General features: G+C 40.0%; 1 protein-coding gene across 4 annotated transcripts in view; it reads right to left on the bottom strand.

Annotated features, from left to right (window-relative positions):
- Lypd6 (LY6/PLAUR domain containing 6) overlaps positions 1–25,209 on the bottom strand; it is a 102,886-nt gene that overhangs the window by 27,845 nt on the left and 49,832 nt on the right. For 2 of the 4 annotated variants that reach the window (XM_010620989.3, XM_010620986.3), the window contains exon 2: positions 752–940. In XM_010620989.3, the coding sequence (XP_010619291.1) occupies positions 752–869 (118 nt within the window). In that variant the 5' untranslated portion in view covers positions 870–940. Of the gene's footprint in view, positions 1–751; positions 941–2,492; positions 2,516–9,067; positions 9,156–25,209 lie in introns of those variants that run through there. The other 2 variants (XM_010620985.2, XM_010620987.3) reach the window with 2 other exon arrangements.

The raw sequence follows: 25,209 nt of genomic DNA, 5'->3' as shown, positions 1-25,209 counted from the left end.
GTAGATATGTGAACAATATCTGTTGAGCAGAATATTTTAAAAAATAATGTGCCTTGGGATAAAAGCTAAAGGCCAGAACATACACAATATACCAGAACTCTTACCACCATAGGGATAATACAGAAGAGGAGTCAAAAAAAGGGGCGATAGGGGAGAGATAGAGACCAAAGGAGAAGTCAAACTGCTAGGTTTGCCCAATATGAGCCTCAGCAGAAAGACCTGAAAGTCTCACTAAAAGCATAAATCCACAAGTACAATCCCATATATGCAAATCAGAAACTCAAGGGCCAATATCTGGGCATCTGCACCATGATAAACTCCCTAGAGAATTATTAAACATAGAAAACCAAAAAGCACAGGGAATAGGATGTTGTGGAAGGCAGTGTTGCCCAAACTGAGAACTGGATGCACAGAGAGGAAGACCAGCTATTATCTTACCTATAAAGGGCTGATCTTTTACAAACAATCCTCCTCCCGGGACACAGAAGTATACTCTGATAACTCAGTAAGGGACAGTAAAAGGGAGAGATATTTAGAATCAGAGTGATTGGGTATGGGACTTAAAAAGCAAATGCTTTGTGAAAAAGCAAGAGTAAAACATAAAGCATTGTTTTTGTCAAATATGGCATCCCCTAAATACACTACCAGATATTTCCTTTACATGAAAGCCTGCTTTATCCTAGCTACTTTTCAACCCACTTCTTATTTGAAATAAAGTGACATTTCTGAAGCATCAAGAACAGAGTCTTACTTGAAGGGTGGAGATAGATAATGTCTTTCACCGTGAAGTCTCGGGACTGAGCAGCTTTCAAACAATCAGCCAGCAGGCTCAGGAGCAGAAGCCAGGCCAGTGCAGGGCCAGGTTCCATGGCAGACTGATGTGTCACTCATGCAGAGGGCCCCAGAGTGGGGACTCAAGACGATGGCAGAGAACTTGCACCTGAAATATGAAGACAGACTCATCTCAGTGTCCAGCTGGAGAAAGCCACAGGAGGCTTGGCTGAGCTCCTGCGGGTGAGATGGGCAGGGGAGCAATAGGGAGCTAGGGTAAAGGAAGTGGGGAGCCCTGGGGGAAACTCTATAAATGGTAATTTTGGAGCACTTAGAACATCCCAGTCCAAATCTACTCTTCATCAGATTGCTAAAGCTCCACTGGTACCAACCCCTTCCAACATCCTCTAGAGATGGTATCAAGAGAGATTGAATTTTAATGAAATCTAGCTACTTCTGCCAAGAGAACGGGATGGCTGCCAGAGAGGAACAATAAATAAGTCAAGCACAAAAGCTCAGAAGTATTTCCGTGATAATAGTGTGGGCCAGGCACAAGAGTTCAGCCTTACAGTGTCTTATCATCAGTGCAGAGCTGCGCAGGGTAGACATTCAAATTTGGAAAAGAAGAGAAATATAGGCAAGTGACCTCTTTCAAACCAAAAAGTATCTCAAGAGCACAAATCTCCCTAATATAAACTATGTTTATTGGCCAGACACTATTGAGGTTCTCTGTAAATATTAATTTATTCTCCCAAGAGCACCACGAGACAGGCACTATGACTGTCCCACTTTGACTAGACTGAGGCCCAACAAATAAGTAGAGGAGCCAACTCCAAATCAGGCAATGTGGCTTTTATGTCAATATTTTTTTAAATACTGGGTAATGTTATATTCTTTCTATGACTGATTCAGAGTTTGTAAGCAAATCTGCTGAGGTAAGATTAAGTTATTCCTTAGCACTAAGCAATCATCTACTCTGTCCTTTATTCTGATTGCCTTTCCACTCAAAATTGAGGACAGTAAAAAAAATGTAACCAATTTAAATTGTCTAGCTTTACTCGGAATGTACACATGCTTCATCCGTGTGTGCTACTTGCTCAACATCCTGCAAGTTTCCTATAGCTCCTGCTCCTCACATTCTGCTATTTTTCCAAGCACCACCATCACTCTTGTTCATGCAAAAGGTCAAGGCTAGATTATTCCTTTTACCTTAACCCAGCTCAAAAATAAATTAATCTTGATATTTTGTTTACAGATTTAACACAAATGTCCAATGAGATTTTTTTAAAATAGCATTAAAAATTTAGTTTGTAAAACAGACAATGACTAAATACCTTATGAATCAGAAATTTAATGAAGAAAATCAATATATCCTTATCAAATCTTAGCATGTACTACATAGCAATATTAATCAATACAGAATGATAAAAGCTATGACAAAGAGTTTAGAAAATAGAACATTCATGGGAGCCCAGAAATAGGCCCAAGTCTTTGTATAGGATAAGTAATTTTTCAAAATCCTAGATCAAGGCAATATTAAATGAACAGTATTACAATAACTTGATTAAAATTATGAAGAAGATGAACTGAAACCAAACAATACACCAAAATGTATTAATATGTTCATTACTTAAAAATTTGCAAAATGTTAGAAAATAGAATTAAGCTTTTATCATCCTGTAACACTCACATGATGCCAACCCTGCCAATTTCATGCTCACCTGACTAGCTTTTGAGTACAATTTGGTTCCTGAGAAAACTTGTATTCAGGAAGACGGTGGGCTGCTGGGTCCCTCAGTAAATGTAACTGCCAGGAACAGTAGTAGGTACTTGGTTGAACAAGATGATCAGAAAATAGAGGAGCAAATATCAGTGGTATTCCCCTGGCTTTTCTTAAATGAATCCATCAATGCCTCACTTTGCATCCATTCTGGATTTCCTCTGCCTTTGTGCTGGGGTAGGTACTGTGAGGCTACACCTGATGCACAGAGTGTAACCTGACTGCACCATAGCCAACACCCCATCTCCTTCCATCCTGCAGGAGAGCTCAGTATGAGTCAGAGATTGAAATGCCATCAACATTATGTTTGCAACTGTAAACTTGCGAACAAATGTTACATAGACAAAAAAATCAGAAAGCAAAATCCAAAATACAAATAAGACAGGTAAAGTGCATGACTTTGCCAAGGCTGCCATAATAGAGCACAACGAGCTAGTAGCTTAAACAACAGAAATCTGTCACAGTTCTGAAGGGTGGTAGTCAAGGTGTCAGCAGGGTTAGTCTCTCCTGAGCGCTCTCTCCTTGGCTTGCAGCATGTGCTTGGCTCGCCATGTGCTCTCATGACCTTTCTCTTATAACAGTCTTATTGAAGTAGGGCCCCACTTTGGAGATTTTATTTAATCTTAATTACCTTCGTACAGGCCCTGTCTCCATATACAGTCACATTCTGAGGTACTTGGGGTTAGGGCTTCAACACAGGAATCTGGAGGGAACACACTGCATCTCACAGCTGAGAGGTCTTTTCAAACAACATTTCACATGACACTTGACATGTCACAGAGATACTGTTGATATTTTAAAACGGTATAAATGAGGGGAGTGTAAACTTCTTCCTATGTTGTAATACTGTGTGTTCCTCATACTAGGAACATGCCATACATATATCTTTACTCCCCTAAGAATCTGGCACAGAGAGAACCCGATGGCCACTCTGCAGTCAGGTGGCATTTGCCTCAAACTCTTCTAATACCTCAGGGATGGCCCCCAACCTTCTGCTTACTGCCTTTACCAGCTAATCCAGTGTTTTCCCCTAAGAGATGAGTGATAAAAATATCATCTCATTTCCTAAAATGAAAAATAAAATCCAGATCCCTGCTACCAAATAAAATTTAATTTAAAGCCATGTATGTTATAACTGTATCTATTTTATGACCTGACAGGGGTTGGAAGAATCTTGGGTGATATTTTAAAAATTGTAGTATCAAGAATATAGAAATTTATCTTCATAGCACAGTAAATACAAATATAAACTCATGGTAGGAATTTAAATTTAGATGGATGAGGATTACGTATGATTACTTTTTGGTGTTGTAAAAAGGACTTATAATACTATGCAGTATCACTTTAATTTTTAACTTAGTATTCCACTGTAATCTTATGGAGTACTTCCCATTTTTATTTTATCCCTTTCAATTCCACTTATTTATCCTCTAATCAGTGTTTGCAAAGGTCCAAGTGCAGAACAGCAAGAAAGCACGGTACTCATCAAGTCAAGGGTCCAGAGATAGGAATCAGGTTATAACCTGCATGAGCTCAACATCATATCAAAATTTCCTGTGAGAGGGAGACAGGAAGGTCAGAGTCAGCAGAAAGGAGATGTGACAAGAGTGGTGGGGCCACAAGCTGAGGAATACAGCAAGTTCCAGAAACTGAAACGGGCAAGGAACTAGACCCTCTCTGGAAGCCCCAGAAAGAACCAGCCTTAACTTAGCCCAGTAAGACTGATTTTAGGTTTCTCATCTCCAGAACTAAAAGATAATACATTTATGGTGTCTTAGGCCACTAAATTTTTTCACGTCTATATTTGGTGTGTGTAATATAGATGCACACTATGTAATACTAGTCCTGCTTTACAGATGAGGAAGGTGAGCTCAGAAAAGAGGAATAACCTGCTCCCAGTCACAAAACTGTCCTGATTGGGGATTTGAAGTCAGGATTTTTAGCATCTGTAGCTAAACACAGTTACATGGATGAATGCTTTGCACTGATTTCTTTTATGCAGTAGATAGTGAGGAAAGCTATCTGGTTTTATATTTATATAATTTCACATTAAATGTCAACTTGTTCTTTTCTTTAATGTGCAACTGGAAGCTAACATCAGTGCTTCCTATATATCAAGCACTGCAAGTGACATGTTTTTATTAAAGCATTTCTCACCCACAATATTCCTTCCAATTATTGATTTAAAGGTCTCTCTGTACAGCACATCCACCAATGATTATGCATCTGGATGTCACCTAAATTTAACCTCCTTGCAACCTCTGCAGCATGTCCGCCCAGCCTGAGCCTGTGTTGAGTATGGAACGTACGGACATTAACAGTTAAGACTGCCTGGGTTCGCAACCTAGCACCAACCCCTCTAGGCCCTACTTGCTGTGTAGTCTTAAGTTAGTTTCCTTAACTACAAAATGAGGATACTACCTACCTCAGAAGTTTACTGTGAGGATTAAATAAGCTGAATAGTGCAGAACACTGACAGTGTCTGTCACACAGCAGGTGCTAATATTTTACTATTATTATTTTGTCCAAAATCAGCCAGTGTAGTTTTCTAAGTGAAAGTAAAATTAACTTTGTTCAATAAACAACTCACTTTTCTTACCTTAGAAAAATACAATAATCCTTCAAAAATATTAAGTACTGTACGAAAAATCAGGATTTGTGTGTCTCTTCATCCCAGCATTTGCCCAAGGTCACCAAGGGAGGGACAAAGCCAGCAGGGAAGAGTAGGAGACGAGCATTTAATGCCAACGAGCATTTAATGCGGCTGAGTTTCATGCAGGCCCAGGTGATTTTCTGCCAACCATTACCATGAGCTGCATGTAGAACCCTCCATATATTGCCCCAGGCTGCCCTCCAAGGCAGTGGTGGAAAACCTATGGTATTCGTGTTATTGTGTTTTCCTTTTAAGATAAAAGATGTTGATATATGAATTGTTTTTTCCAAACTGAAACTTCAGCATTCAGGTTTAATTGCAGTGTTGGCACTTTGTGATAAATAAATGGGTTTTAGGTTGCATTTTGGCAGTCTTTAAAAGGTTCATTATGACCATCTTAAGGCCTCTGTTCAAACCCATGATCCTTCTATGTCTGCTTTAACAAGGCTTTACTTACGCACAAGGTGTGATGGAAGTCAGAAGCACATCCATTCTCAGTGTATCCTGTCCAACGTACATGTCCTATGTGTGGGACTGCCTGGTCTTAAAGTTACTCTTTGACTTTTTAAGGAACTGCTAGTGTTTAAATGCAGGAGCACCATTCTACATTCCCTTCAGCAAAACACAAGTATTCCAATTTCTCCACATCCTCACTAACACTTATTTTTCCTTCCTTTTTAAAAAAGTTATAGCCAACCTAGTAAAATGTGAAGTGTTTATCACTGTAGTTTTGAGTTGCAATTGTCAAGAGACTCACGAGACTGAACATCTTTTATATGCTTGTTTGATATTTGTACATCTTCTTTGGAGTATTCTATTCAAATTTTAGACCATTTTTAAATTTAGCTATTGTCATTTTACTATTGGTTGTAAGAGTTCTTTTCTATATTCTGGGTCTTAAATATTTTCAGATACAATATATGATTTGCAAATATTTTCTCCCATTCTCTGTGTCATCTGTTAACTTTCTTTTTTTGTTTGGTTGTTTTGTTTTGTTGTTGTTGTTGTTGTTGTTGTTTTTGGTACCAGGGATCTAACTCAGGTCCCTGCGCTTACAAAACAGGCACCGGAACCACTGAGCTAAATCCCAGGCCCTCTCTTAACTTTCCTGATGATGTCCTTTCATACAGAAGAGATACAATTTTGATAAAGTCTACACTTTTATCCTGAGGGATTGGAGATTGAACACAGGAGCACTGAGCTACATTCCCAGACCTTTTTTTCTTTTTATTGTTTTGTTTTGAGGCTAGGCTCAAACTTGTGATCCTCCTGCCTCAACCTCCTGAGTAGATGGAATTACAAGGGTGTTCCACCACAGCTGGCTTACACATTAGTTTTAATATGGATTTTGTTCCCTATAAAAGTCAAGCTCAACATAACACTAAAAAGAAAGCCCTGCATACAATAAAGGAACATGTCTACTCTGCAGTGGCCATAGCTATATTTCCCACCTTTCTTTTCCATGAGAAAAACAGGATGGGTGGGTCTATTTATTAATATCTCCAATGCTTACATTCCTGCACTCAATCATGAAGCACTACTCACTTTATTAGTATTTTCCAGGAACTGAAAAATGAAAGATGAGTGGCATGCATTCACAATGGCTAAATGATGTTGGTTTTTTTTTGGTACAGGGGATTGAACTCGGGTCCTTGCGCTTGCAAGGCAGGCCAACGAACTGCTGAGCTAAATCCCCAGCCCTACAATGGCTAAATGGTGATACAGGTTCTGCGGTGGAGGGTGTATTTTTCTCTACAGATTCTCAGTAGCACATGGAGCTTTAATCCCCAAACTTCATAAATATGATGCTGGACATGCTCAGATAATACAAAGAGCCTTTTCTGGGACTCTGATGATTTTATTTGGAGTCCACTGTGCCTCTAGACTGTTCTAGACATTTAGAAAAGATGTTGCATTTCCATTTTATGATGCTGTTTTTTGAATATGTACTGTGAATTCCATCCCTGAATACGATTATCTTTATGAAGAAGTACATTCTCATTTTCACAGCTCTGTGACCTTTCATTTGTTATTTATGAGCTTTTGCAAATCTAATACCACTCTGACAGATTTAATTTGTGCTGTAAATTACCTTTGCATGAGTTACTCAACTGCTGGTTTTATTCCAATGGATTACTTGCTATATTCCAAAATAGAAAAAAAAAATAGTTTGCAATCTATTGGACTTCATCCACCTGAGAGAAAGCTAAGAAGAGTTTCATTTTGAATTTTTACTCCACAAAAGATATTAGATAATATAAAGGAAGATTTCTACAGTAATCATAGAGGCAAAGTGACAGAACCATAACCCAGATCAAGTTTTACAAATCTATACTCCAATTGCTATTTCATGTTGAGTCCATAAAACCAGATACTCTCACCCCTTAAACTAGTCAATAGGAGAAATAAGCATTTCTAGAAGCTATACTGACTTACAAACCATATACTAAAATATAAAGCCTCAGAGTTAACTCAATATACAAGCAATTGTGAAGTAGAGAACTAATGCAAATCTAAATATGTTTAAATGTTATTCAAATTGAGATAATTATTATGAGGGGAAAATCAAATTCTGGCTTAATTATGACTATATATAGACAGTTTAGTGGTGATTTAATGACCTGAAAGAGTTAATTCAGCTCCTAAAAGTATAAACTGAAGGTGTGTCTTTCATAAAACTGTCTACTTAAGTATATCATTCTGATCATCAGTATGTTTCTTGCAATTAAGAAATTGCTCACAAAATATGGTGCTTTTAAAAGATGCTTGAAAACTCTTTGATGTGTATCCATTGAGAGATGGAGTCTATAAGCTCTGCCCTTGAATCTGGGTCAACCTTGTTAATCTGCTGACTACAGTGCAGTGATAATGTCACTGTGCAACTTCCAAGGCTAGGTCATGGAAGGTGATGAAACTCATACCAGTGCTGTGGAACATTCATGATGAGATCTGGAGATGCCACACAATCTCCATGCCCAACCCCCCAGGGCTGCCACGGTATAAGGAAGCCCACATAGTCTGTGAGAACTACTGAAATTTCACGATACGAGATGCCCAGCTAGCCCCCAGGTGTTCCAGTTACCTTCCCTCTCCACATTCCAGCTCAGCCACAGTCTGACTGCAACTAAACAGAATTCCCAGAACAGTCTGTCTAAGTCCTTTTTACATTCTTAACTCACAGAGACCATGAATAATAATAAAATGATCATTACTGCCTCTAGCCACTAACTTTTTTGGTACTTTGTGGTGATTTTTATGGTTAAACAGCATTCCTGGAACATAAAACAGTAGAGCCAAAGAGCAAACAATGAACTTTAATTCAACTCATGAAGTTAAATTCATTTTCTAGGACACATTGGTTATGAAGTTCAGAAAACCAAATAAAACAGGCTGTACCTAAAGCTGGGACTAGGAATGAAGGGGAAGGATAACGCTGTCTCTTTACCTGCTCAGTTCAGACATGGCCAGACTTTTAACTTTGTTTTCAGGAATTTCCAATCTTAGCTCTGCTTTGCTATTTTGCCTTTTACTCAAGTCCTCCCAAACTGTGGCCAGCAGCAACTTAAAAATCATTCCCAGCCTGTTTCTGAGCTGTTCCAGAAAATGCCCCAACAGAGGAAGAGAGTACATCCATGGAGCCACAACTTGCTGTGTGAATATGGCGTTCCAATTGGCTAGTGCCTCTGTCACTGGAACGTTGGAGTCAACTCCACTGAAGTCTCGTGATTTGAAAGGGGGAGGTTCCCAACGGAAATCTAAGTGTGGTCACCAAAGAAGAATGCTAGGAGAAAAGAAGATGCTAGGACAGCAAAATAACACAGATGTGCACTGCAATAAAGGATATAACATTTAAAATAACTCACCCGAAAGTACACAATGAAGTTAAAAGTAGCGCAAATCAGTACTACTGTAGATGCCAAAAGGAGGGCGTATTGCCTATGACGTGATTTTCTTCTCTTACATCTGGAATGCAAATTTATTACAACTGTTCAAGTCAAAGCACAGGCTGAGATAATGAAGACACAGTTCTGGTGGGCATTATGAACACATCTGCCCTTTACTTTCCCGTACAGAAAGGCCTTCCTCCGTTCCAATCAATTGCTGCTCTCTGGGCACATCAGGATCTTACATCGTCCATCCTATTGACTACTGACGTCTGGGCCTGGGTTAGACTCTGATTCAGCTAAAGAAACACAAGTTCTTCCTAAGTATTTCTCAGATTTAAATCAGAAAAAAAAGCATCCCTTGATGGTATAAGATCTCAAAATCTGAGGCACAGGAATGTCTGCATGACATGTTGAGGAAGAAGAAAATGAAACTTGCTGGTTAAGAGAAACAGAGAAGAGAAATATACAGAAGGGAAGGGCCCCGACTATGTTCAACTCTTACCTTTCAGCCAATTTTTAACTCTTCTCTTAATTATAAGTAGCTTCAGTATCCATGGAACAAATACCATTTTTGCCCAAGGTAGTCTAAATTGGTTTTCCGTCCTTTGCAACCAGGGGTTATAATTCAAGTGTCTTTCAAAAGGGTCCAGCCACCAGCTTGAATTTCCCTATGCTACAAAAGCTTTTTACCTTGATACTTCCTTAAGGCTTATCAGCTAGAAGATTAGAATTGGCTTTTAAAATGTCAATAATGGGCCGGGCATGGTGGCTCACACCTGTAATCCCAGCACTAGGGAGGCTGAGGCAGGAGGATCACTGTGAGTTTGAGACCAGCCTGGGCTACATAGTGAGTTCCAGGTCAGTCTCAACTACATAGTGAGACCCTGTCTCAAAAAACAAAAAACAAAACAACAAAAAGTCAATAATGAAGAACTAGCCATAAATGCATTGTTTGGATTTCACAGACACCAATGTTTCATTTCCAGATCTACAGGGAGACAGATGTTCACACATTTTCCATCTAAATTAAAGATTTATTTGGTAATTTATCAGGTAATGCTTTTAAAAAGCCTTTATTTCTTTTTCTGGCATACATTGGCAAGGCTACATTTACAGGAAAATGCTGCTGTTTTGCCTTGTCCCTAACTGATTTAATGGTCAGCTGCATCAAAAAAACTTCAATTCCTGAAGGATAAATGATGTCTGGACAAGGACACCGAGGAATATGCTCACATTTTAAAGGATTTTGTGTTCACTATTACAACTATTCTGCTTGTTGGTTCGCTTGTTAGTTGTTTCCTCTATCAGCTTAAAGGTTCTTGAGAACTAGAAAGAAAACCACTTTTGAGTGTAAACAATTGGAAGGGAATGAAGTAAAAAAAAACCTCTTTAAACGTGAATGGTACACCATGTCATTTCAGTTATGTTTGTCTATCTTTTATGTGGGACAATTTTGGTTTGGTGTCTCATTAAACTTCTTTATCTGTTTAAGAATATTATATTTTCATTTAGTTTTTCTGGAGATGTTTATCACAGAGATGTTCCAAAGATGCAGAAGTATAAAATGCTCTCAGAAATAACATCATAGCTATAAGCGAATTAAATTAAAACAAGATCTGCTCTTATGTATAAAGTAACTCATTTCCAATCCCATACTTTGATGATCAGGCATATGTTGTCAATCTCTTGGTATTACACAAAAAAGGATGTTCTCTATATTTGGAGTGATGCATTCTTCTTTCTTCTACTAATTTTCAATGTTTCCAATGAAAGGAGTACTAGTAGTGATCAGTTATAAAGAAGATGCTGCCTGCTGTGAACTGAAGGAAATATTTGGCACTATTTGGGCCAAGTTTCATTGACAAAGACCATCGTACTGTGTTTCTGGTAACTTCGCTTTGGTTTTAGAGGCTGGTGTGAAGCTTCTGCTGGTGGCGTGAGGTGCATCACGCCTTCCCCACCGCCCCTCCCAGGACCTGCGGCGCTGCCATGCTCATCCCCATTAAGGGTTCTTGGTCCCTGGTGACTCCGTCATCATATTGTCTCAGTTCAAATGTAAATAATCAACTCTGACATCTCTGACCTCTTTATGAAATAGTTCTTCTATCTCTTTATGTTGACTAAACTAAAATCCCAGTGAAAATCCAGCTTCCTTTTAGCTGCCCACCACAGAATGTCTTCATTTTTCCAAGCTCCATCCTGATCCTGAAGACAGGAGAAGGCCATAATCATCCCCACCCCCACTACAGTTTATAAGTCATGGCCTCCATCTTCATACAAATTCTCTTCACCTCAAAGGCCAAAACACCTGTCCTTATAGTTGGCTGGAAAGGATTGGAAAACATGAAGAATATATCTCACTTTTAGCCATCAAAAATCAATTAGCCTAATCTTGATTCTCAGGATTGAGAAGAAACAACTCATACTGAATTTTTTATCCTTTTTGCCCATGGTTCTAAGAAAACTAAACAAGTTTTTTCTCAAAATGCCTTGACAATTGTTTCTATTGACCCTGACAGGACTGAGGTTCAAGGGAAAACTGTAACTGCTACCTTTATAGGTATACAGAGATCTTCTAGGATTTCTTATGGATCTGGAGAGCCAGTCTGTGCTTTCCTTCTCTGGGGAAAAAAATCAAATAGCCAATAATGAAATGATGGTTTACAAAAAATCCCTATGCCTAAGCTACTACTTTTAAATTACTAGTTGGGTTTCTTGGCAGCTAACTTCTAAATGCTAACCCATGTTTCTCATTTGATAAAGAATATGTTTTAAAAACAAATCTTTTCATGTACTTAGAGGCAACCTGCTGATACCTTGAGCTATGCACAGTGTATCCTAATGGCTCAAAGACCATCAAGGTTTAATTTTTTTGAAAGGGTATCAGGGTTGGTGAAAACACCCTAAACTATAACTTCACATTTCATGCACATTTAACAATTTAGTGCAATTATCTAGAGGAAAGAGGGATTTCCTTATTGAGTTTGAAGAAAAAAATGTATCCAGTAAACCTCAATTCTGCATCATTGAGGTAGGAATTCTTCACTGGTAACACACTTTCAAGGTTAGAGCACCGTAGAAACCAAGAAGGCTATGATGCATCTGCTTTGAAACTAGCAGACTACAGACTGAATTCCTCAAAATCATAAGCCAAATTAAACCTCTCCTCTTTTAAACTATGTCTGTTGAATATTGTTTCAGTGATGAGAAAGCTAACACAGAAAACTGATACCACAGAAGTGGGTTTAACGCTGTGACTATACCTGACCATGTGGTTTGGAAGCCTTTGAAACTGGGTGGAGGGAGGAATTTAGAAAGATTTGGACACTCAGGCTAGAGAAGCCACAGAGCGCTGTTAGAAGAACCTGATGGGCAGCGGTGATCTGGTCTAAGCTTAGAAGAGTGGCATGCTGATAGGAATGCAGATAGAAAAAGCCAGGCTCAGGAGGTTTCAGTTGGAAACAAGGACTCTTTTGGCATGTGGAGTAGAGGTTACACGTGTTACACTGGCAGCAAACTTGTCTACCCTTTGGCTATGTACTGAGACTTTTCAGGAGACTGAGACTGGGGGTGGCACATTAATTAATCTGGCAGAGGAAATTTCAAGATGGTCTAATATTCAGGCCATGCATTGAGTACTGCTGGCAGCTTTTATCCAGGTTTATAGTGAGAATCAAGGTCAAAAGGCAGAACAGAAAAAAGTTTTTAATTTTTAAATCTGACCTACAAAGAACTATGCTGGGACCAAAGGAGGTGTGGTTGCTAAAAGATTAACACAATTAAAAAGAAACAAGTAGTTTTACAGGGATAGAAGAAAAATACCTTGAGGGAATTTCAGAAATCAGTAAGATCCCACCCATTGCAGACTCAAGGGTCTAACTAAAGTGCTAACCTTTCATTTCAGAGAGTGTCCCCAAAGCCCTACTTAAGAAGGACTTTCTATGGAACTGTTTGCCTAGGATTTATTTTACTCTGCCCAGACATCCAGGTGCACAGAAACCACTGAAGCCATGATACAAAGGGCCTGAGTACTGCTTTCACTGACAGCAGACTTCCGCACTGTCCACATGATGCTAGTTTTACTGGCATGCAGACTGCAAGAGTTGGGAGGTCAGGGCAACTTTATTTTAAAGGAAGGCCTATGAGGCCAGGCAAGGAGCCCCTGAGATGGCAGTGCATGAACCTGTAGAAATGTAGGTAAAGGTAGTAAAGACTTCAGAAGGCTAGAGATGGTAGAATGTCTACCAAAGAAACCTGAAACTCAAGAGTGAAGATGGTCCAAGAGTGGGCTACAAGAAGAAGTCCATATGGATAGGGCTAACCAGGCCTATGGAACTTACATCTCACCACCATGTGCTCTGAAACCAGACATATAGCATGGAGTTTCAGTCTTACTTTAGTCCAAATCTTCTCTATCCCCTTATTCCTCCTTTTTAGAATGGGAATGTTAATCTGTGCCACAGTACCGTGGGGTTATGCAACTTATTCTTTATTTTTACATAGGTTTTCAGGTAAGAGTTTGCCTTGAGTATCAGAAGAAGCTTAGACATGAAATGTCTAAAAATGCTGGAACTGATGATACTTTGGGGGAGGAATTATTGCATTCATAGTTGCATTCAAGACATCTGTATTATATTAGACTGAATTATAAACTTTCTATTCATTGTCTTAAGGAGATGTGTTTGGGTATGACACTGACCAAGAGTGAATTATGGCCATTAATCCTGACTTACTAATTTTACAGGATTAAGAAATGCCTGAGGGACAAAGAAGTAAAGGCAGCAAGTAAATATATGAGAAAATGTTCCACATCACTGATCATTTGAGAGATGCAGATGAAAACAACACTGAGATTCCACCTCACCCCACAAAGAATGGCTGCTATCAAGAAATCACACAACAACAAATGTTGGCGGGGTTGTGGAGAGAAAGGAACCCTTCTCCATTGTTGGTGGGAGTGCAGACTGGTGCAACCACTATGGAAATCAATATGGAGATACCTCAAAGAGCTTGGACTGGAGGTTCCATTTGACCCAGCCATCCCTCTGCTGGGTATCTTTCCAAGAGAATTCAAAGAATCATATCACAATGATATATGCACACCTATGTTTATAGCGGTACGGTTTGTAATAGCTAAATCTTGGAAACAGCCCATTTGCCCATCCGTTGGAAACTGGATAAAGAAGATGTGGTTTCTCTATAAAATGGAATATTACTCAGCCATAAAGAACAAGAAAATAGATTCATTCATAGGAAAATGGATACATATTGAAGATATACTCCTAAGTGAAATAAATAAGTCGCACATGTGTAAATACCGAATAGTTTCTCTGGTGTGAATAATCTGCAATAATACATAAGATCCTAATAAGATTACTAACATTTAGAAAGGGGAAGAAAGGAGCTAAAGGTGTAGGGAAGGTGAGATGGGTAGGGGAAGGGTAATAAGGGAAAAGAAAAAAATGTGAGATAATGAAAAGATGGAAATAAAGTGTTTGTAGATGGGGAGGGGAGGAGGGGGTGAAGGGAGGGCAGGGGTAAGGGGAAAAAATGAGAATCAAGACTTGTCATGTAGAGGTACAAGATTCCAACAATGAATGTAACGGTACTATATCCCTAAAATGTACCAATAAACTCAATTAAAGCTGAAAAGAAAAAAAAGAAATGCCTGAGAGATTAGTGAAGCACATTCCTGGGTGTGTAATAGAAGCATGACTTGGGTACCATATATGGTCCTTATCCCATTCCAGTGTTGGTCCCCTGTTCTACTTCCTGGCCACCATGAACTAAGTGTCTTTGTTCTGCCACATTCTTGGAGCCATCCAACTATGGACCGAATTCCATGAAGCCATGAGCCAAACTAAACCTCTCCTCTTTTAATTTGTGGGTGTTTGATAAGTTGAGAAAGTTGACTAATATAGTCCTCAAAAGGTAGTATTGCAATGCTGGAAATGCAAATAAGTCAAACAGAAGTCTTAAAGGTTTCCTTTAAGTGAAAGGTGAAAGTTCTCCACTTCATGGAGGAAAAAATTCATGTGCTCAAGTTGCTATGATCTACAGAAAAATTAATCTTCTATCAATGAAATTATGAAAAAGACAGAAATCTGTGCTACATTTGCTCTCGCAACTCAGGCTACAAACAGTATGGTCACAGCAGGTGATAAGTGCTCAGTTAAGTTGCAAAAGGCATTAAATTAGAGTTCACTGCTATTCCTGGAATGCATCCCTGTGGATAGGGGAGGCATGACTACATCTCTGCAAGGTCAATGTGATACCCTGACTTCTACATGCCACCAGTCCCATGGTGCTAAGGACAAGGGAAAGTGGAGGCTGGGAGTTGGGCAGGTCAGTCCAGCTGCTCCTCGGGCTGCTTATAAGACAACTCCTTACTTCTTCCCCCTTTTAGGGGCAGAGAGTTATCGGCACTGATGTTCCTTTTAAACTATCAAAGCAACCTAGGATCCATATCACATTATAAAGACCCAGAAAAACTCTTAAATTGATCCCAGGGATCAAATAAGTCTATTAGTACTAGCATACTAGAAAGAAGAGGGATGAAAATTCAACTGTGGCAAGACTGAGGAACCTAGAGAGCTGTATGCTAAGTGAAATAAGTCATGCAAAGAAAGACGAATACTGCATGATCACACTATATGCAAAACCTAAAAAATACCAAACTCATAGAAGCAGAGAATAATAGAGAAGAGGTTGCCAGAGGTTGTTCACAGATGGAGCAGGTGCAGGAAGAGATGTTGGTCAAAGGATCCAACATTTTAGTTAGCACTAAGTTCTGATGATCTATTGCATAACACAGTTACTATACTTAAAACTGTGTTGCATACTTAAAAACTGCTTAGAAGACAGAGCCTAAATGTTTTCACCAGAGGAAAAGCATAAGCATGTGACATAATAGATATGATACTTAGCTTGATTTAATCATTTCATAATATATGCATGCTTCAAAAATCACATTGTCATTATATATAATTTAATACTAAATGAATAAACATTAAATAAATAATAGGGGAAAATCTGAAAGTGTCTTTGCCTAAAATGCATATATCACGGAAGTAGTGAAATGTAACCTCTGAGTACTTGATTGCATGGGCACCTGTCAAAGTCTTTCTCCTAACTCTACAGTTGTAATTTTGTATTTTTTTTTCTTATGGAGGGCTCCACATTCAAAACCTTGATCAGCCAACTTTGGCCAAAATACTATGGAAATTATTTTTACGATTAATAATACGGTACTTGCTTTATCCAAGAGGGACTAGATGAATAAAATAATGCACACTGCCATTTTCTTTTGCAGAAGGGAACAACACAAAAAGAACAAAGGGAAAGATGGCATGCTAACCAAGGCAGGCCTTTCACATCTGGAAAATGGATCTGGAGTGGGAGGAAACCATCAGCCAAATCAAGGCCCTCTGCTCAACCCATTTCCAGCCTCCTCGCTCTAGGTAGCATGTATTTTTCAGATGTTCTAAGAAAGCTCAGAGAAACCACTCCATTTCTCACCCTAGCCATGCCAGAGGCCTAGGACTGGCTAGGAAGCACCCTAAGGTCAGTGATGTAGCCACACATAACAGTGATAGCAGGGATGCTCAGACGGAACCGAGGTGCTCAGGGAGCGGCTCAAAAGCAGACAGACTTCAGATGCCTTTACCCACTGCCTAGAAGCATTGTGAGGAAAAAAACGAATAGTGCATGGAAGGCAGGGTGGTACAGGCCTGAGAACATGGTCTCTGTAGTCAGCTAGGCCAGGCTGAAATCCTGACTGCGACTTCTTTGCCTGCATGATTTTGGTTGGGTTTCTTAACTCCTCTGGGCCTTAGTCTCCCTATCTGCAAAATGGCAAAATTTAATCTGCGGCTCATATGGCCCTTATGAGGATAAAAAAGGGGCAAAGCACTTGGAACTCTATCTTATGCTTGCTAGCTAATATCATTCCTAAAATTGGCTTGGGATGGTCCAAGAGGTACCTAATTCTTGATGTGTGTCAAGAGGCTGTCTGGGAATTATTTACTTTGTGGTCTAGAAAGGACCCATGAAAGGTTGTCCCAAGAGTACCGAGGGTCAAGATCTATGAAGAGGAATCAAAAGTCAGGGAGGGATTTCTGTAAGATTTTCTAGCTGATCATAGCTAACATCAGCATTTTGTGCTGAGGATAAAAATACAGGGCAGAGGAACTGAGATTAGGGAGTTTCTCAAATTTGAAAAATGCTTTTTCCCTAATAGGAAAAAAAAGTCACACAGGTAGAACTTCCATCCTTGTAGCTCACTGATTAATACTAGTGAAATGCTACTTATATATAAAAAGAAAACTTGGAAGGAACTCCTAATGCATAAACAACCCATGCATAGCTTTAAAGATAAATAAAACCATCAAATAGGAACACATTACATTCAAATTAAATATAATAATTCAATAAAATGCAAAATAATGCCAATGACACTAACACTTACAATAGGATTGAATAAAGTATGTGCAAGGCACTCTTGCAAATATTACCACTAAACTTCATTATAACGCTATAAAATAGGATGAATACCCATTTTACAAATAAGGAAACGGAGGCAACAAAAATGCAAACACTCGTCTTTAAATCTCCCAAGAAGCTGGCTGAAGCCTGAAGACTCATTTTCTGAGAAGTGAGTGGCATGGCTTTGAGAAGCTCTGTGCTAAAAGGAAGAATATCTCAGGGGTACAGTGATGCAGGAAGAGCCAGACCTCGGTAAGAATTTAGGGCAATCAGTGAACACTACAATAACAGAGACCTGCAATCAGCGAACACTATAATAACAGAGACCTGGACTGTCTCCTGCTGGAGGGAAAAACCATCTTGACCATTTTCCTATTGTTTTTGTTCAGAGGCAGGCAGAAACAGACATCACTGGTACTCCCTAGAAAGACAGGTGTTGGTCCTGGAAATAAGAACGGGAAATTGTGAAAGCGCTTAGCCAAGGAAAGAGCAGAAGGAAAGCAAGGAAAGCAGAAGAGGAGATAAGGGAGAAAAAGAATAAAAGAGGTTTCCAAATGTGATACACATTTTAAACAACTGGGGATTCCTAAAAGCCACTGACACTGGCTCTTAACCATTACAATTTCATTGCTCTGGGGTGTGATCTTGACAATGAGATTTTATAAATTCTCCAGGTCATTCTAACTTGCTGCAGAACTCAGGAAAGTTTATAATGCTTTTGCAAGATGCTGGAGGAAGGAAGAAGTCTGAAATGCATTCTGCTCTTCCACAGTGGCTATTAGCATGAAGAAATTCCCCACTCTGCTCAGGTGAATGCCTACGAAGAAATCTGACACAGCCAGGAGCTGTGCATTCTACTGGGTCTCCTCTCTGTGCCCTTCTGTGGCTCCTTCTGGTCTTTGGGCAAGGAGTTGCGCAGGCCTTTATCTACTGAAAAAAGAAAAGAAAAAAAAAAAAAAACTTACCACAGCAGGCTTCTGGTTTCTACAATGCCTGGCATTAAATTTGACAAGATTCTCTTCACTTTTTTGGTAATAACGTTCCTAAAATGGTTTCACCCTCCAGATGAAGTTATTGCACAGTGCTGCCCTAGAAATGCTAGAAGGTAAAGCATATTCTACTTTTCCAACCTAGCACATTTAATATTCATGATATTAAAAAAAAAATTCTTGAGTCTCTTCAAGGACAATCATACAGTCAAGCTATTAATCTAAAGGTAACCAACAGGATACATGAGTTTTTGAGGAGGGGACATGCCAATAGTTTCCAAATGTTGGGAAGACATAGCTTTGCAGACTGTAGGATAGATGGGAAGAGACAGCTTTGCAAACTGAAGACCTGAGCATGAACTCATGCTCTGCTACAAAGAGCCATGTGAAATTGAGCAACATAATTTCCCTGAAGTTTAATCTCCTAATCTGCAGTAACACACAGAGATGCTTTCAGTCCATAAGGACACTCACACTGACATTTCCACTGTGGTTAATGACCCTGAGGGGTAAGGCATGGTTGTGACCCCCTTTCTTTAAAGGTGGCAAATTTTCCATCTTGTCTGACTTTCTAGCCAGTTGTTCTGATGTTATTCAGAGAAAAACCAGGCAAGGCTGAGAATAACGCAAAAGGGAACAAATACAAGTAATAGAGTCAGGACTACAAAGGAAGAGTAATGATACATTCATCTTGATTTCACTCTGTGAAGTTAAGATCACCTAGTTACAATATCAATACCTTACAATTTATGCAGTTACATTGTGTTCTGCAAGTTCTTTGTCCTGTGCATGAAAAGAAAAAACATTTGAGTGCTTGTTAAGAATTATCCTAGAAGAGGCAAAGGAACTGGATCAAAGGTCTTGAAGGGACTAGGATTTGATTTGAGATGACTGCTTGCTCCAATTCCTACCTTATGCTTACAGGCATCTGAAGTTTCCAGCCAGCCTGTCTGTGCGCAGACATATAGTAGGCAGTAATGATAAATGCCACCATGAGTCTACATACACAAGGGCAGTAGAATAAAGGGTCTCTGTCAACAATGTCCACAGGGCTTTCTGCAGTGACACACTTGTTCCGTGTCAGGGCTCTCCACACTGAGAGCCACAAGCCGTATGTGGCTGTTAAGAAACTGAAGAACTACATCTAATTAACATTTAGTTATAATTTAAGTTAAATGGCCACGTGTGGTCACTTGCCACAGTGTTGGATTTGAATGTCCTACATGGATGATAAGTGGATGAAAGGGGTTATAACTTCAGAATCAATCAGGACCAGGTGAAGTAAATGGTTTACCCAGGTAATACCATTACATCAGCATTAATTAAATCAGAAAATACCACACAACTGCTTCCAGGGGAGGCACGCTAGGCTTGGCATTGGTGCTGGAGCCAAACAGGGTAAAAAAGAATAAAAGAGACCTAGGTGTCAGAATTTGAGGAGTGCTACCAATACTCACTTTGCCCTCACCTTTATTTTTTAGTTGATGGCTAAAAAAATGTCAGCTTATGTAACAAGAATGATTCTAAAGACTTTATCCTGTGGTGTAGAATATTACTTTTAATCTCAAGTTTTGCAGATGAATGAACTAAGGACAAGGAACAACAGGTCAACCAGGTAGAAATTAGTGGGGTCAGAGTCTGAATTAGGGCAGTCCGGCTTCATACTTTGAAGTCTTTGGACGCTTAGAAGTTAGGGAGATTAAAAGAATTGCCTTTCAGAGGAGGATGCCTTGCTCAGTGTTTCTTGGACAAAGTAAAGAATGTGCTGTGTTAGGGATGTCTTACTTTATTTTCTGTTGCTGTAACAAAATCCTACCAATGAGGTAATTTACAAAGAGAAGACTTGCTCACAGTTCTGGAAGCTGGGAAGACCAGGGTATGCTGCTGGCATCTGGGAAGCCCTTGGGCTGTGTTATAACATAGTGGGAAGTGTTAAGGCAAAGAAGTACACACAAAGAGAGAGCATGGGCAGACTTGTTTTATAACAATCTGCTCCCATGCTGCACTGATCTATTCAGGAGAGTGAAGTCCTGTGACATAAACTCCACCTCCCAGCACTGTCACAGGGACAATTACAACTCTACATGAGGAGACAATCAAACCATTAGCAAGGGGAAAATGGCCATTTTGGGGATAATTACCGTAAAGATAGCACGTGGACACTGGGTACCAAAAGGAGGAGGGTGAGAGGAAAGAGAAGGGTGAAAGCCTGGTGCTCTGGAAGATTCACTTTACCAGCTATTCATTTTCACCAGAAATAGTTCCTTCGTAAGTGATGAAGGGTAGGCAGAAGATAGTGAGTAGGGATGTAAGAAATGGGCGGGTCTTGAGAGAATGGAGCAAAGAAACATTTTGTTATAGATAGGAAGTTGATCACTGTCCAGTCCAGTCAACTATACAATCATCCTCACAGATCAAGATGCAGGTAATTCTAAAGTGCTATGTCCATGAAATCCCTTACTACCCAATGCAGATGCTTCCAAATTTTTGTGTTTTATGTAATGTTGTGAGTGGTACCTTTGTTATTAAACATATGCTTTGTTCATCATTATTTTCTTATAATGAATTCCTAACATGAGAGGGGAAAAAAAAGGAATGAATCAGACACTGGTTTATACTGGTTGGACTCATAGGAATGTTGAGGGTTCCTCTTCCCCTAAAACTATGTCACAAAGTGATGAATATAGTCTAGGATGTTCCCCACTGCTTGTAATCAAGAGGAAATGAAGATGGTCTGTTTGAGTCTTTTCTGCTTTAGGATTTGATGAAGCAAAAAAGACTGAGCCTAGGTAAAATTAAGTTGTCAATTTGCCCTTAACTAAATATGTCCTAACATTTTAGTTGCCCTTAGCTAAATATAATTAGTTTCTACTTACCATAAGATTTATAAACAAGGCATTTCTCATACAATACTTATTACACTGTGGGTTCAACAATGTAGTTACTCAATGTTTACAGCAAAAAAATGCATCATAAATTCCAGATTAAATATTGGTCTAGCCAGGATAATTCATTCGTCCATTTGATAAATTTCTAATCTGTCTAATGTGCATTGGGCATTGCTCTGCTTCTAAGGTTACAGGGGAAACAGAACAGATGAAAACAATATTTGATGGTTGTAGTCCAGTATGTTTCTGGTTTACCTTAGCTGGTAATTTTGAGGAAAAAACTGATTCAATAAAAATTAATACTAAGGTTCAGTGAGAGATCCAGTTGATAAAATACAGCCTATTAACATTTTTGGCTCTGCACAGTAAAAATTTCCTTTAGTGGTATGATCCTTTGGAATGCTTTACTCTAAAATGTAATAGGAAAAATATAGCATACAAATTCCTTTCTGGTTACTCAGCAAGTCCCCAAATCCCAGAATTGTTCTGGACAATATTTTTCTTTCAAAATGCAATTTCCCTCTGTTGCTAATTCTGCTTTCTAAATATCTTTCACATCAGTCCTATGGCCAGGACCTTATTTTCCATCCTTAATTTTTGCCTGGACTTTAAACTCTTCTCACTGCTTCTGGTTGCATTTCTTGCCAATCTTCCTGTAATAAAGTTTTGTAAAACAGAGATTTAATAATGTAGTCTATAGTTAGAAACAATCAATGGTTCCTACTGCTTATAGGATATAGTTTAAAAAACTTTTTTTTCCCTTGGTACTGGGATCAAACTCAGGACTGTATGTTTGCAAGGCAGGAACAGTGCCACTGAGGTAAATACCCGGCCCTGTTTAAAATTTTTACCAGGACTATAAGCCCCAGTGGAAGAATCACAAAACAGACTCCCAAGGTGGAGCAAGGAAATGCCACCTGTAGCCCTTTTCAAAATAAGCTGTTGGCTGGTATCTTACAGAGTCTTGTGAAGGACAGAATACTTGTTCATGTGACAATAATGCCTTAGCACGTTACTGAGCCTTGGGGTGCCACTTGTTATCACATGAGCAGATATCCTCTTTAGAAGGCATTGGTAACACTCCATGAATTCATACCCAGCAAGCCTTCAGCCCTCACTAGCATCTGGGAGCATGTGGACTGCCCACTCCATAGGCATGAGATCTTGTACAACTCAGAATGTACCCTGGACCACTTCACAGAATGAGGTGGAGGGCTGGGCCCAGAACCTTGGGATCCAGTGCTGAATCACACACTGTACTACCCAGAAGAAACTGGCCTCCAAAAAATGCACAGACAGGCTTCAAAACAGTCACCTGGAACCCCAGCTCAGAGGCAGTCTTCTGAAGGTAAGGCACTTTTTTCAGGAAGCACTATGTGCACCACAGCCAAGTCCTCCATGTGATGCTGTGCATACATGGAACAAAAACCAAAGTGTGAAAGCAGGAATGTTTTCTCTTGTTATTCCCAATGGCTCACCAGATGACTGTGTGCTTCCCATTCACAAAAATCTGTGTTCTGTAAGGCTGAAAGTCATGATTCTCAATGGGTGTAGCCTTGCCAAACACAGCAATATTCCCACAGAATTTCAAGCTACAGTATAGCTGCCACTAGGACACATTGGATTCTTTCGACCAGTAGGATGCCACAATGCAAGAAGTACTGAGTCTAGCAGGAAGAGGCAGGCTGCTTGCACAATGAAGACTTAAGGAACATGTAGGAAACCAAAATGATGTACTTGGTTCCTGCTGCTACTTCTTATTCCACTGCAACTGCAAACAAACATGTGCGGCAATTACAGCCTGAGAAGAGGATGACCACAAGGCTTCAGGGGCCCCAGCAGAGACTATCTGGGTTACACCTCTAGGTGGGCCATTAGGATCTACCAAAGTGATGATTAAGGGTGTACTATGCGGAACTCAGAATGGACAGCATGGAAAGGAAAGGATGATCTCCTACTATGGACTCCACCTCAGCTGGGGTAAGGAAAGGATATAGTTTGCCCCCCTTACCTTCCTTTCCTGAGCTCTCTCAGGAGAAGTTTATGAAGACCACAGAGGTGCCACTCCTTAAACATGCTTGGAGAAAGGTTTGCAGGTCACAAGGGATGAACTGCAGCAGCCAAGAGAATAAATGGCTTAGATTTTCAACTGTGGGGAGCACATCAACCCCTGGCCCTAGCCACCGTGTTCCCAGATCCACCCACACATTCCAAGGCCATGCTTCCCACAGGCTGCACCACGCCAGTGCCTGGTATGGCAGGGACCCTAAGGCAGGCCCACTTCAGGACCACATGGGGCCCTCTGACAGGCAACTTTAGCTCAAGGTCAACTTTCTCAGAATCACTGTTTAATACAAAATCCTTCTACCCAACTCCCTTTCTTCCTTTCTGCTCTCTTCCCCTCCTCCCTCTTGTCTTTCTTTCCTTTTTTCCTCCCTTTCTTCCCCGTTTCACAAGTCTGAGGCCTGCAGTGCCTTCTGGCTCCAGCCCATGTCTCTCAGAGATGTTTTCTCTTATTGCCTGTTGCACAGCTATCCCACCTCAGCACTGCTGTACAGTCTGACCTCAACTGCCTCTACCATCTCTAGGCTCACCCTCTTTCTCCTCCTAGCAACCCCTGTCCACTATGTGCTCACAGATACCATATTCATGCCACTGGCTTTCTGCAGCTAAGCCTGGGAAAACGACTGCTATGCCTTCCATCAAAAATGCTCTTTGCCATCCCAGAACTGCAATTTGGGAGCCAGCAGAAGCAGCCCACTTTGGGCCGGCCCTGTTTCCCTCACTCCTGCTTTTGCAAGACCAGTTTCAAGGGATCTGTGGCTATGGGACACAGATTCCTCTACATCCTACATCAAGTTACAGGGTTCTACATATTTATTCTAGACAGCATGCATCCTACAAGGTCTCTTTCCCACCAGACAGTGCTAAAATCTGGAGTGCATGATCCTCTCCACAAAATAGTCACTACCCGACAGTGGTGCCCTGCCTCATGCCATGAATGTCAGTCATCATGAGGGCCGGCGAGGTGAGCACTACTGAGTTTGTAACAACCTAAGAAATTTAGATCACTGCATTTCAAATGTTAAAAGCAGATTCAAAATTTAAAAGAAGCCCAACCAGAGGGCAAACAAAGTACAAACTCTGTGTGGCTCATGCCTGCCGGCTGGCACCCACCCTTTCAATCACTTTGACAGCCTCCACCAGGACTTTGGATGCACCCTACGGGGCTCAGGGGCTTGGCAACTTTAAGGCACTTGGGTCTTCACAGTTTGGGTTTTCTTCTTTCAGAACCCTGTGCCACTGCACATTCCACTGATGTCACCAAAGAGGCAGCTAATTTGTCATATTCAACAAATGTTTTCCAAGAGCCCCACATCGGTCAAGGTGCCAAGTTATGAAACTTCAGAACTTAACAAGAATCAGTTCCCACCAAATCAAATTTAGCAGCAAAGACAGAAATGTAAAAAGTGTAATTTTATTGTACATGACGAGTGGGTTTTATTAATGCATGTATCCTACTAAAGGCAAACACTGACTTCTCAAAGAATTATAACATCTTTCAAACAAAACACCACACAAACAAGAGTACTAGTTTTTAGAATTCCATTTAAAACGTAACTTGGTTCTTTTTAAATAAAAATTTTATGCCACCTGCCTCACAAGTGCAAGGACCCAAGTTCAATCCCTGGTACCAAAAAAAAAAAAAAAAAAAAAAAAAAATTTTAAAAGAGAAAAAAAATTTTATTAACACAAA

The sequence above is a fragment of the Fukomys damarensis genome, unplaced genomic scaffold (genome assembly GCF_012274545.1).
Source record: "Fukomys damarensis isolate Sample0158 unplaced genomic scaffold, DMR_v1.0_HiC HiC_scaffold_29, whole genome shotgun sequence".
NCBI lineage: Eukaryota > Metazoa > Chordata > Mammalia > Rodentia > Bathyergidae > Fukomys > Fukomys damarensis.
The sequence above is the reverse complement of the archived record's forward strand: the minus strand, read 5'-3'. Positions and strand labels throughout refer to the sequence as shown.